We start from the raw sequence: 12,108 nt of genomic DNA, 5'->3' as shown, positions 1-12,108 counted from the left end.
GAAAATACTGTTGAATGAGGTCCATTGTGCTTGCAACGTGAGAAACACAAGATGTGCCGTGTGAGCGTGTGAACTGCTTGAAATGGGTGTCTCACGGTCAATGCATGAATCTTGAGAACCTTTTTAACAGTATCAATACATCTGCAAGTTACATAGTACATATCTATAAGCCTTTGGTACTTTGGTCTTGTAATTTTGCATCATTGTACCATCTTTACGGGAAAGACACGCAAATGAGTAAATAACTGTGATAACAATGGTGACGCCAGTGGTTCAACAGACCCTGACTGTTACCCTGATTCTTTTTATCTCTGGTGCAACTGACTTGCATGATGCTGCAGTTCAGATAGAATTCTGCTGGTCAGCCCTCAGGATATTCTGGCAATGGGGGCAGCATGACAGCAATGGCTGGTGGAAGGAATGATGGAAGGAAACAGTCACACAAATGAATATTTGAAAGAGAGGCACTTATTTTAGAGATGGCACACTGTAGTGCAGTGGGTGGCAGTATTGTCTCGTGCCTCCACGATTGGGTACTTGAAATCTGCTGGCGCTCTCTGTGTTCCAAGCATACCCCAGAGATGCCAGTTCCCTGCTGCAATCCAAAGTTAGGTGAACTCTCTGAATTTCCCCCTGTCATGCCCCGCTCATCCGATCCTCTTGTGTGCCACACCCCCTCATTACCTCGTGTGGAATCCCTGAGTGATCAGCTGTTTCAAGTTGCTGTCATTAGTCCTATGTATTTAAGTCTGCGTTTAAGTACGTATCTCCAGCCCGGTCATTAATGTTTTGTGGTAGTTCTTTGTTCCTGAGTGTTTTACCCTTATTAAATCCTGTGTTCATCTGGCTCCCTGGCTCCTGCTCATGTTTCCCCGCTCCATGTGTCAAGACATCCCCAGTGTGTGACTAAGTGTAGGAGTTTGTGCATGTATGTCGCCCAGCTATGGACTGGCATCCCATCCAGCACATACCTCTGCCTTGTGCTCTGTGCCCCTGAGATCCTGTATAGGATAAGCACTTGGAATACAAATGGGACAATGTTTCCAGATTTTTTTTAATCTGAATAAACAAATTTGTTTCACGTATCCATGTGTAGGTAATTGTAGTAATAACTGGATTAAAATTGTTTAATACTTTGCTTTTGTGTCCCTGTACCTTGTTTAGTTATGTTTTACTTGTGTTTCTTGATCTCTCCTGGGGGGGTATTTTCCATACGTCGCTTAAATCATCCGAGATCAGATGCCTCATCTTGGATGAGGTAATGCCGGTGAAATTCATCCGGGATAAGTCGGTTTTTCAAACGCAGCTGTGTAGTAGATTAGTCTAGCTGGATCCATTCATCAGAGATGATTGCGTGTGCCCACGCTGCTTGGAATACCCATATATATCGAGTCTAGAAACTCATTGGCTTCCACAAAACGTCAAAAAACAGGGCAGAATTTTTCACGCAATCCGAACAGGGTATGATGAATTCAAAGATTTAATATGTACTAAAGTAAACACATCAAAAGCGGCCCAAACCAGAAAAGACGGCTGGCAAAAAGTGTCCAACAAATTAAATGTGTAAGTAGTTTTTAGTTATTGTATTTATCACTTGAATGTAGTATTACATTTCCAATGTTTCATTATTATTTTATTGTGATAATTACAGATCAAATATAAGTACAATCATTTAGGACATGGGAACAAATTAAAATGAAGTACAAAAATATACTTCAAACTGGTAAACATGACATTTCATTTATATATATTTATGAAGGTGCACTTAATCTAATGCGTTACCAAATAAACAACTACTACTATGCGTGCAAGGCAGGAAACAACCCAGGATGGGGCGCCAACCCAACGCACGGCACATTCATGCATCATACACTCACATATGTACACCCATGGGCAATTTAGTAACTCCAATTAACCTCTGCATTTTTTTGGACTGTGGGGGGAAACTGGAGTACCCAGAGGAAACCCCATAACAACACAGGAAGAACATGCGAACTCCACACACATGGAACCTTAGTCCAAGAGGTGTGAGGCAGTAGATGTGGTATTACTGTTTATTCTGTTTCAGGTAAAATTTCAAAACATGATCCCCGTGCCAGGGATGTGACTCCAGACGGTGATGGTGCTGCAGGGCCAAGCACATCTTCAGGTGCTGGCTGCGCAAACTCTTGTGCCTCGGAAACGGCCAGGCAACCATCTGACCATGTGCTGTTCTGGAGTCACACAAAATGCAATAGTGGCCAAAAAAAGAATATAAATGCTGTACTATGTGATAGTAACCAAACATTAAAAGAATTGGTAAAAAAAAAATGCTGCTTCTGTGTATCTCTTTTAACAATCTGCTAATTACATTCAGACAAAGTTGTAACCCTGTCTGATTTGGTTGAGCATTTTGATGGGTCAGGTTCATCATATCGCATCAGGTATGGGGAAGCCACAATTGTGTGCCACACTATGCAGCATACTACATGCTTGCACAATGTGACACTTTCTGTGGACTATAGAGCAGCACTCGACCATTCTTATCCAGGCAGCACCAACGGTCCATAAGCTGTCCAATAATACGTTCTACCACCACCCGAGCCCAAGAGTGGAGGTCATTATAATGTCGCTCTTTTTCAGTCAGTGGGTTGGCGAATGGGGTGAGAAGCCACGTCTTCAAAATAATCATGTTATATGGCTACATCATACAGATGACTTACAAATTTGACCAAATGCGTAATATTAAATACCTTACATAATTTTCAAGTTTGTACCCCCTGCTTCTGTTTCTCAGAATGAATGAATCATGAGTTAAACCAGGCCATCTCGTCACATCATTGAGATGCATTTTCGCATCACAAATAATTTGCACAGTAATAGAGTGGAAATACTTTCTATTTACATAAGCAAATTCATTCTGTAAAGGCGCCTTTGAGCAATATGCATGCAGACGATAGCTCCGATTTCATTTGGGAAACCGCTGCAAATTGTTGTTTGAATGTTTGCCTGTTCAGCCACAGTGTACGGAAATCTTACATACAGTATCTGCATGAGAAGCGGATAATACCATCCAAAACATCTGGCATGACACAACTCGGTGATGACGGAAATATACCTATCAGTCAGCCAGATTACATTAAAAGCTCCTGTGGCTAAAAAGGACAGAACTTGCAATGGAATAGGTAGCCATGGTAGTTGGAATAGTTTCACCACTCCGTGCTCCATTTTATTCTTGCAGATTTTCTTAAATTTGTAAATGATATGCAATTAATTTCAGTGTATTTGATAAAGCCTGTGCCATGGTTGCAAATACCCTGTATATAAAAAAGGGAAAACAAACAGAAACAATAGCACTGCTTTGATGCTGGGTATCCAGTCACAATCCCAAGTCACCAGCCCAGGGGAGATCGCCGCCCAGTCACAGCTGTTCCAGGTCCTGTGGAGAACAAGGGGTTTTCCTCATCCTCTGTGACTGGCACGTCTGGCCCCTGTCCCAAGAGGAGGGAGCAGAAGAAGCTGCATGCACCCACTTGTCCTGATCCTCCAGATCCCGGCCCTGGAGGGGCCATCGCTCATCCCAAGCCTACAGAACTCTGCCCAGAAGGGGCTGCCACTTGTCCCATCCTCACCCCTGAGCCTGTGCTGTCAGAACCCGTCTGGTGTTCATGGGTACGCAGCAATGGGCCTCGTCCCCACCTTTTTTATGTCCCAGAAGCATCACCAGGGCATAGATGCCATTGGCACCCCACAGAACAACCATCCCAGCACCCACAAGTCTGTGATAGATTCCCCAGAGGACTGTAATCTCCACCACTGTTTGTCCTGTCTTGTCTCCGTCTATCACTGCCCTGGCCTCGCCTGCTGTTGTCATACCGTCGCTCAGCCCAGCTGCTCACCCATGTAAGCCCGTGTCAGTCCACTTTCCCCGTCTGTCTGTCTTGCCCCCAGTTGGTTAAAACGCCACTGTCCCATTAACTCCAATCTGGTTCTCTCAGCGGAAACAAAGGGTAACGTTTCATTCTCAGCCTGGCATTCGCTATGATAGCATCGTGCATGTTTATACTTGCTGAATACAAATATGTAGACAGTAAAAATACATTTAGACAATGACAGACAGTAACAGTAATTATTATTATATAATAAAATACACTTAAAAATAAAGATTTCTTATTAATTATTTAATATTAATAATAAACCATTAATACCTTTAATTATAATAATATTGCCCTACCGAGCGGGGACAGAACCGAGACAAAGGCGCAGATATCAGGGTATTGGGGAATACGGGGTTTAATTACGGGTAAGGCAAGCAAAACGCAGACGGACAATAAAATGACCAAACTGGGGAAACAAACTGAAACACTGACTAAATACAAAGGACTAATGACAACAACCAGAAACAGCTGATCACACAGGGATTCCACACGGGGTTAACGAGGGGGCATGGCACACGGAAGGAGCGGACGATCGGGGCAGGACACATTGTTTGGATAAATTTTCTTACTTTACAAATTACTGTTTTGATAAATGTGCTTAGATGTGTTTAGTACAGTATATGCTCTTCTTGTTTTATCCGGTTCATTTTGTGTTTAAATGCTAAAAAAAAAAAAACATATTTAGTTGTAATTTTTTGGGGCCGGGAAACAATTAATTGGTTTTCCATTATTTCTTATGGGGAAAATTCGATCACAACTCGAACTTTTTAGGATTCGATCCGGGGTTCTGAACGGATTAAATTCGAGTTCTGAAGTACCACTGTATATTTAAGTGCCTGCTCTTGTTACTCAGTGATTCATTGTGGCTGTTTCCCTGTGTTGCTGTGTGATTATTAGTTGAGGTTACCCCATTTTAGTTATTGTACCATCTTGTTTTCCTCCCTTCCTCTGGTATTATTGTTCCCGGTGTTGCTCCTGGCCTTAGTTTAATTTTAACCCCTTGTGGTCCCTTTGATTGCTGATCCTCCCTTTGTACCAATTTTGTTAATAAAACCCTGGTTTGTTGGAGTTGCCAAGCGTCTCCATTATGCCCCACCATAACAGTTAGCATGTTGGATATGTTTCCAGCAGCATATATAACAGAGCTGACAGACAGTCTTGGTCTAATCATTTACTCTCACTCTCTCTCTCCAGTGCTGATGTAATTTATTGAGAAACCAAAATGTTCTTAAACCACCCCATTATGTTTGACCGTAACCAGCATTAGCTGTACCCAATGTTTTCTGTGTTTAACATCTACTTGTGAATTCAGGCTCTGCCTGTGTCAAGAAATGCATTAATTTGTTACATTGTACATACCAAACTGAAAATGATGTAACTGAATGGCACACACTGAATACAGCCTTACCTATGGGAAGTAGGAATCACCCTGTGTGCACCTGCACTACACCTTTCCTCATTCCGCTCCTTCCCCCATTGACATGTTTGACAGCAGCGAGTTAGCATAAAATTCAAAATGTTACAGTTATAATATGTTCGTTTTAAATCCTTATGATTAAACTCCTATTTCTCATTTAAATGAAGGACCCAGTGCATAATTTCAGATAAAAGCAGAATAATCGTTTCTGCCCAGTGGATGCATTACATTTAATTTGGGAATAGTGTTTAATGTGGGTCTTACTGTTATTAACTAAATAAGCTTTGGTCAACCCGCAAATTCATTAGTTTTTTATATGACCCTTTCAGTGGGTTTGACACCACTGCCTTGTACAGTGGGGTGTTCAATGGCAAGTTGCCCTTAAAGATTTTTCTAAACCTGTCTGGCTTTAAATGAATAATGGCACCCTTTATAGTGAAAACGTTTATTGTGCTCACACAGCTTAAATTTGCTTTGATTGATAAGATTGTTAGGAGCTATGTGTTGTGCTTAATCAGTGTGTGAAATCAGGTGACAAACAATGAATGTGGAAAACTTCCAAGTTCGGATTATATGGGAAACCGCAGGATAACACTGTGAGCACCTCTGGAGTTCAGATCAAAGATTTTTGATGGGAAAAACCAAGCGAGGAAGCATATTTTAAGAAAATGTAGCTAATCCGGTTTCAGCAATGACTTTTAGTTTTGCCTTACGTACTAAAAAATTTCAAAAACAACAATTGTATTTTCTTTTAATTTTACATTGCACCAGGATAATTATTATTGTGGTATCAGGCAGACTGAGGCATTGCGATGGCAGTGGTGAACAAACACAAGGAGAAGTGGAATTCCACAAAGTCGCTCTTTTAATGAAGTCCTTAAAAGGATCACACTCAAACAGCAATACAGTAGCACACAATGGCATAGCACAGAGGTTACGCTAAGGACAGTAAGGCACACGGGGGTAATTACACAACCCTAGAGCACGTCAGGATTACACATACGACATAGCTAATGGCTCACACGACAGTCAGGAGCACAAGTAATCACACTAACAGATACAAGGGCTACAGGACATACACAGGGCTATATACAAAGCTCGTGAGTCCTACCGGCCCTACACTATATTTATGTCTTATAGTAAGCAATAAGTAAAATGTATTTATATGCCATTTTTCACAGACAGTGCTTTACAGGACCATTAAGAGAAATCATATTAATTATATTTGCCTGGTTTGTTTTGTTCATTTTTATTCCTGTTAGTTTTGAATCCTCAGTGATTTTTTTAAATCTGTTTTTTCTATTATCTTGTTAGCTTGACTGGCATTAACAGTTATTCTAATATGCATGGGATTTCATGACTCAAACTATTGACCAAAAAATTTGTACAGTTTTGATAGACTTTGCTTTGGTAAACTTTGCTATGGATAAAAATAACATTCAGTCAAAAGAACGTGTAACTGCATGCACAAATAAATCAACGTAGCAATCAAAAAGAAAACCTCGTAAATACACACCTACACACAAATTACTGATTTGAATTTGAAGTGTCTAATACAAATCTTAGCTGCAGAAACAAGGTTTTACATTTTCATGTGTGTCATGAACCCATGAAACTTTCCTAAGGCATTGTAATGACACATTTATACATATATAAAAAATGAGGAATGTGAAGAATAGAAAATAAATGTATTATTCCTCAGACACTCTTCTCGATAAGATATTGCTCTAATACTTGGATATTACCACTATGGTGTTTCTTACTTAAAAAAAAAGACTTGTTTTTGAGACAAGAATGCCCCAGTTGTGTTTATTAGTAATATTTATTAGCAAAAATAAATAAGATAAAAAAAAGAGATACATCTTCATTTTAAACCATGTGATATCTTAAATACCACAATGTGCCAATGATTTTCTGTGAGTCTTCAGGCTTGAGTATGGAAATCATGTGTCACATGCAAAATTGATTCAAATTGTCTTCTTTCCTGATATATACACTCCATTTGTTAGCTGTAAGTTCCCTTGCATAAAGGATTTTTCATTCTGGACAAAACAACGGCTTCAGGTGAGTGTGATTCAGTATTTTGTGTGTTATCGTGTTATAACAACACTCTTTATGACCACTCTATGCTCAAAGTGATTAATGGCTAACAGTTTAGAATTTTGTGTCTCAAATCTAGCAAGGTTGCAAATAATGTAAATCTGTAGAGATATGCAATTTGGTTGGATAGAAGCAAAATAGTAAAAACTTAATTTCTTTAGTATTTGTATGGCTGATACTTCAAATTTATGCCCTGGAAAAATTAGTAGAATAATTTTGAGAGCGGGCCAGCTTTTGTTTTTTTCTGAAATGATCCATATCTAAGAAAACATATTGAAAATGTATGAGTCATTCTATTTTAATTCAACAAATGTCCTTTGCATCACCATTTTTAATTTTGATTAAATTTGGCAAGTGAATTACACATACCATCCACAATTCAGAAATGTTTATTGCAAACTTGACCCATTGTCTGCCTGAACTTCATCTTGAAAGATGAAGGAGAAGTTTTATGAAGTCCTCCAGAACACTTTACCAGGCCTGTCTCTGAGGAGGGGTGGGGCCCAGGGCAAGCCAACCTATTTGGGTACTCATCTGAGGCCAACATAAACAATGTAATGGAAAAAGGTGTGCTTGCTACTGTTTCGTCATTGTAATACAGATGCAACTTAACGATTGTTGACAGTCTACAGTGTGACCTTTATGGACTAGGCAGCGCCAAATGGTAGCTTGGCCCCGCCAAATGGTAGCTTGGCCCCCGATAGGCTATGTGATTACATGTACAAGATAAGATTTAGATTAAGTGTATTTCCTGTGAATTTTTAGTAAGTATGTAACACTACACAAAACTCACGGTTCAGTACAAACCTCAATTTTGGGTTCAGTTCAGTGCAATTTCGGTACAGAAGGGAAAACAAAATATGCATTGAAATAATGTATTATTAAAACTACAAACACAATTAGGAATAGCTGCAATCCAAAGGCAATGCATCTCTTGACGAGCCTCAATAACAAAACCTAAGAGATGCTTATTAACACTTTGTAAGAACAATTGTCTAAATTAAAAACAAAAACGTAATATCATAACATTCAAAAAATCAATCTGAGTATGACTATGCACTTTCCACACTTTAAGCTACAGTTTAGGTATACTTTTTAGGTTATATTTATGAAATAAAAATATTAAAGTCGAGTGAGGTTATTGTATAGTTTCAGTGATTCTTTTTGTAAGTTCAAAGCCTTGTAACTCCTGCGTCCCTTTAAATAACAACCCATCTATGTTTCCATTGGGAAGCAGGTAAAGAGTACTTTCTTCCAAATTAAGCAAAAAATGTTTAGTCCTCTTCCACATGCCTTTTTTGAGGCTTTGAATTTGAAAAAAGAAATTTAGACTTATGCAAAATAAAGTGAAATTTCACAAAGTACTCTTTTTGAGCTAATTTACATGGTGTAGCCCCATCATATATATCAGATCTAATCAGACCTCATACAGCTTCAAGATCCTTGAGATCTTTTAGATGTTCCAAGATATTGACTAAACTGAAAGGTAAGCCTGCTTTTTCGGTTGCTGTGGCTATCTGCCTATCAGCTACATCAGTCTTTAAATCTGCTTTTAAGACATAAGCCAGGATGAGATACTGTAGCTCTGGCATAGTTGGTTGTTTTGTTTTATTTTATACTTTATTTCATTTTCCATTACTTTATGACTGTTGCTGTACAGTATACATGGAGTAATAGCTGGGTCATGTAGCCATAAAGTTAAAAAAATATTCCAGGTCACTGGAATGCTATATCTCAAAGGGAAATTTTAAAAAATACATAAACAAAAAACCTTAGGGAGCTCTGGAAGTTATATGTAATTTACATTCCAAATTTGATCAAAGTAAAAACTGAAGAAAAAAAGTTTGCTTTTTTTATTTGTTGAATTAAAATGGAATGTCCAGTATAAATACACACGGCAGCCATTGTCTTCCTTACCTTGTCATTTCATAGAGATGGCTGCATGTTCTCTAGACATGTTCCTGTTTAACATTAAGCTGCCTGTCTACTTCTTGAAGGAATTACTATGACAACAAACGTGATCATTCAGCAGTCTCAGCCAGGATCGACCTCTGTGCACTCAGACCAATGGAGCACAGGGATTTTCGACTGCCTGGATGACATGTCTGTCTGTGAGTCAGTCTGTCTGCATGTCTGTCCCACATTTTACTGTCAGAAAAATCAGCACCAGCTTATATTTCACATCTGTAGTTGCCTCTCACAGTGAAGCCTATTAGCTAGGAGCTGGGTGAAAATTCTTAAAGTTTTTTCCTTTTTTTACATAAAAAAATATCCATTCATATTCCAATAACTAATCCAGTGCAGGGTCACATGATAGCATAAAATTGGGTGGGTTGTGGTCCTGGTTAATTTTGTCGTAAGATTTTCAAAATAATGTGGTTTGCCTTATTACCGTAATACTGCCCAAGCCTTGAATAAGTTTAAAGCTGTTCATTAAAGTCAACCTGTTTCAATACATTGCTTGTATTTGTGTTTTCACATCTGCCCTCTGCTGGTCTGATGGAATTACACTGCTAAATGCATGTACCGAACGCAACCATCCACATCCGCACCAAATGTAGTATGAACACAAGCTGCTGCACAGACGACTGTGGAATTTTAACATTAAATAAGTAGGCGGGATGATAATTTTATTTATCTGCATTGTAACTATAATTTTATATATCTGAATTTGTGGTTTACTAGTACAATATGGCATTTCAGATATCTCAAATTTTATTCTTACAATTAGGGAGAGTGGGGCCGGTTGTAACATTTTTTGCATTTCCTTAAATGCATTTTCATAATTTAAAAAATCATTAAAAAAAATCTAAATCAAAACGCTGAAATTTAATAATACTTTTGTGAACTTCTCTGAAAGTTTACTGAACTCTCTTTCCATGTGTGTGTGTGTATTAGGTTTATATTACTTTGTGGGGACCAAATGTCCCCCACAAAGTAAAAATGGCAAAAGTCTCATACATAAGAACATAAGGACATAAAAACTATACAAATAATTACATTTTGCGTCATTCGTATAACTAAACTCTTCAGCCAATAAGGGCAAAGGTGTGTCGTCACGGAGGCGGCTCCAGTTTGTGCAGCCGGGTGAGAGGTCACAATGCATCTATCCGTAATGCAATGCATCAGGATCAGAATGCATTGCATTAAGACAGTGAACACTCCCTTTTAATTCAAATTACGTGAGAATGTTATTTTGTGGTCTCTCTTTTTCGACCTAGATTATGCAAGAACAGTTTCTGTGCATTTTTTTTCGATCTGGGTTAATGACGACGTTCTGAGTGGACTCTCTTTTGATTCTTATTATATGACAATGTTTTGTTCGCACTGTCCATCTTTTATCCAGGCTGCGCTGCTTACTGGTGCTTTCCCTGCTTCACCTGCAAAACAGCTGCAGACTTTGGGGAGTGTTTATGTCTTCCTCTTGTGGACATCATGAACATTTCCCTTCAGATGTCAGGCATTCCCTGCGTTCCCCCTGTCTCTCTGGCCCTGAGAGTTGGGGTGCGAAATCGATTCGGCATCCGGGTACGAAAAATAAAGCATCAGTTGGGTGTGGGCTGTTGTCCTAATATATGGAATTATGGGATATATAAATTTGGATCATGTATGCGACATTGCTTTTGTACCAAAAAAGAAGGTTGACTTTTCAAAACAAAGATGATGCAGGCTATATCATAACAGCTCTGCGGTCTTAGCTCTGTTATCTATACTGTAAGTGACCTTTTCTATTTCTCTATAGGGGGATATCTGCTCTGACTGCATGTACGTGACCTTTTGTAATATGTGTTCCTGGTGCCAAATAGCCCGTGAGATGAAGATACGACAACAGCCAGTCACCATAATTAATTCCAACCCCACTGTGGTCTCATCCCAACCCACCATGATCTCAGCCACAAGCATGGAGGTCTCACCCCGCCTCACTGTTGCTAATACTTAGCCAGCTGTTCTCTCTTCACGATAGTGACCAGGCACATCCACCAATCACAGAGAGTGCCTGTGGGTGATGCTTCAAGCGGTACAATTATCCCCCATATCAACACTGGGTCAAACATACATTTCATTGTAATTCAGTGTAGGCTGGTGCATTTTGGCAAAAAATGTAATTATATGTATAACGACAATACAGTTTGACTGTAAGATGTGTCCCTTGTCCCAACTTGGTTGTTATTGTTGTTATGCAGGAATGTAATGGTATATATTTTAGCGCCAGTGGGGGGCATGTCCCAGCATGCCCTGTGTGCAGTTGTAAATAACCCTTGTTGTGTTGTTGTTAATGTTAATGGTTACATTTCCCTAATGTTGCACATGTGTTTGCCCATGTCTTGTGTGTACCCTGTCTGATCCTTGCATATATTTAGTTTGTGTAAATCTCCCACCGTGTGTGCATCTTACAGTACAGCATCAATTCAGAAACTTGTGTTTCTTGTCTCTAATTGGTTTGGTGCTTGTTGGGTGCCTGATGTGGTCCTTTTAAGGACTGCAAATAAAGAGTGAGTTCTTCCCCGACAAGCAAGTCTCCATCTCTTTCTGTGCTCCCGCGATGCCTCAGTCCGCCCGATGCCACAATATTTTTTATTGCTGGTGATATAAAGAACTTTATTAGTAAAGACTGAGTGGCTCAGGATCTAATATGATGGTCATACAGTGACAGATGATCCCATATGGATGAAA

The 12,108-nt window shown here is 39.3% G+C and overlaps 1 protein-coding gene across 1 annotated transcript; it reads left to right on the top strand.

The window, feature by feature from the left end:
• Positions 1–6,384: 6,384 nt before the first annotated feature.
• LOC111835844 (cornifelin homolog) lies at positions 6,385–11,805 on the top strand. Its single transcript, XM_023796549.2, has 5 exons — positions 6,385–6,434; positions 7,344–7,398; positions 9,432–9,545; positions 10,781–10,962; positions 11,177–11,805. Exons 3-5 carry the CDS (start codon positions 9,440–9,442, stop codon positions 11,372–11,374), a joined length of 486 nt encoding a protein of 161 aa, XP_023652317.1. The 5' UTR covers positions 6,385–6,434; positions 7,344–7,398; positions 9,432–9,439; the 3' UTR covers positions 11,375–11,805.
• Positions 11,806–12,108: the final 303 nt, after the last annotated feature.

Source organism: Paramormyrops kingsleyae, chromosome 10, assembly GCF_048594095.1.
Source record: "Paramormyrops kingsleyae isolate MSU_618 chromosome 10, PKINGS_0.4, whole genome shotgun sequence".
NCBI classification, from domain to species: Eukaryota; Metazoa; Chordata; class Actinopteri; order Osteoglossiformes; family Mormyridae; genus Paramormyrops; species Paramormyrops kingsleyae.
Note: the sequence above shows the minus strand (reverse complement) of the source record. Positions and strands in the feature narration are given on the sequence as shown.

Coding starts and splice junctions, on each gene's coding strand:
- LOC111835844 (XM_023796549.2), top strand. CDS start 9,440: ATGACAACAAACGTGATCATTCAGCAGTCTCAGCCAGGATCGACCTCT. Junction 9,546..10,780: donor CCTGGATGACATGTCTGTCT/GTGAGTCAGTCT, acceptor TCTTTTATCCAG/GCTGCGCTGCTTACTGGTGC. Junction 10,963..11,176: donor GAAATCGATTCGGCATCCGG/GTACGAAAAATA, acceptor ATTTCTCTATAG/GGGGATATCTGCTCTGACTG.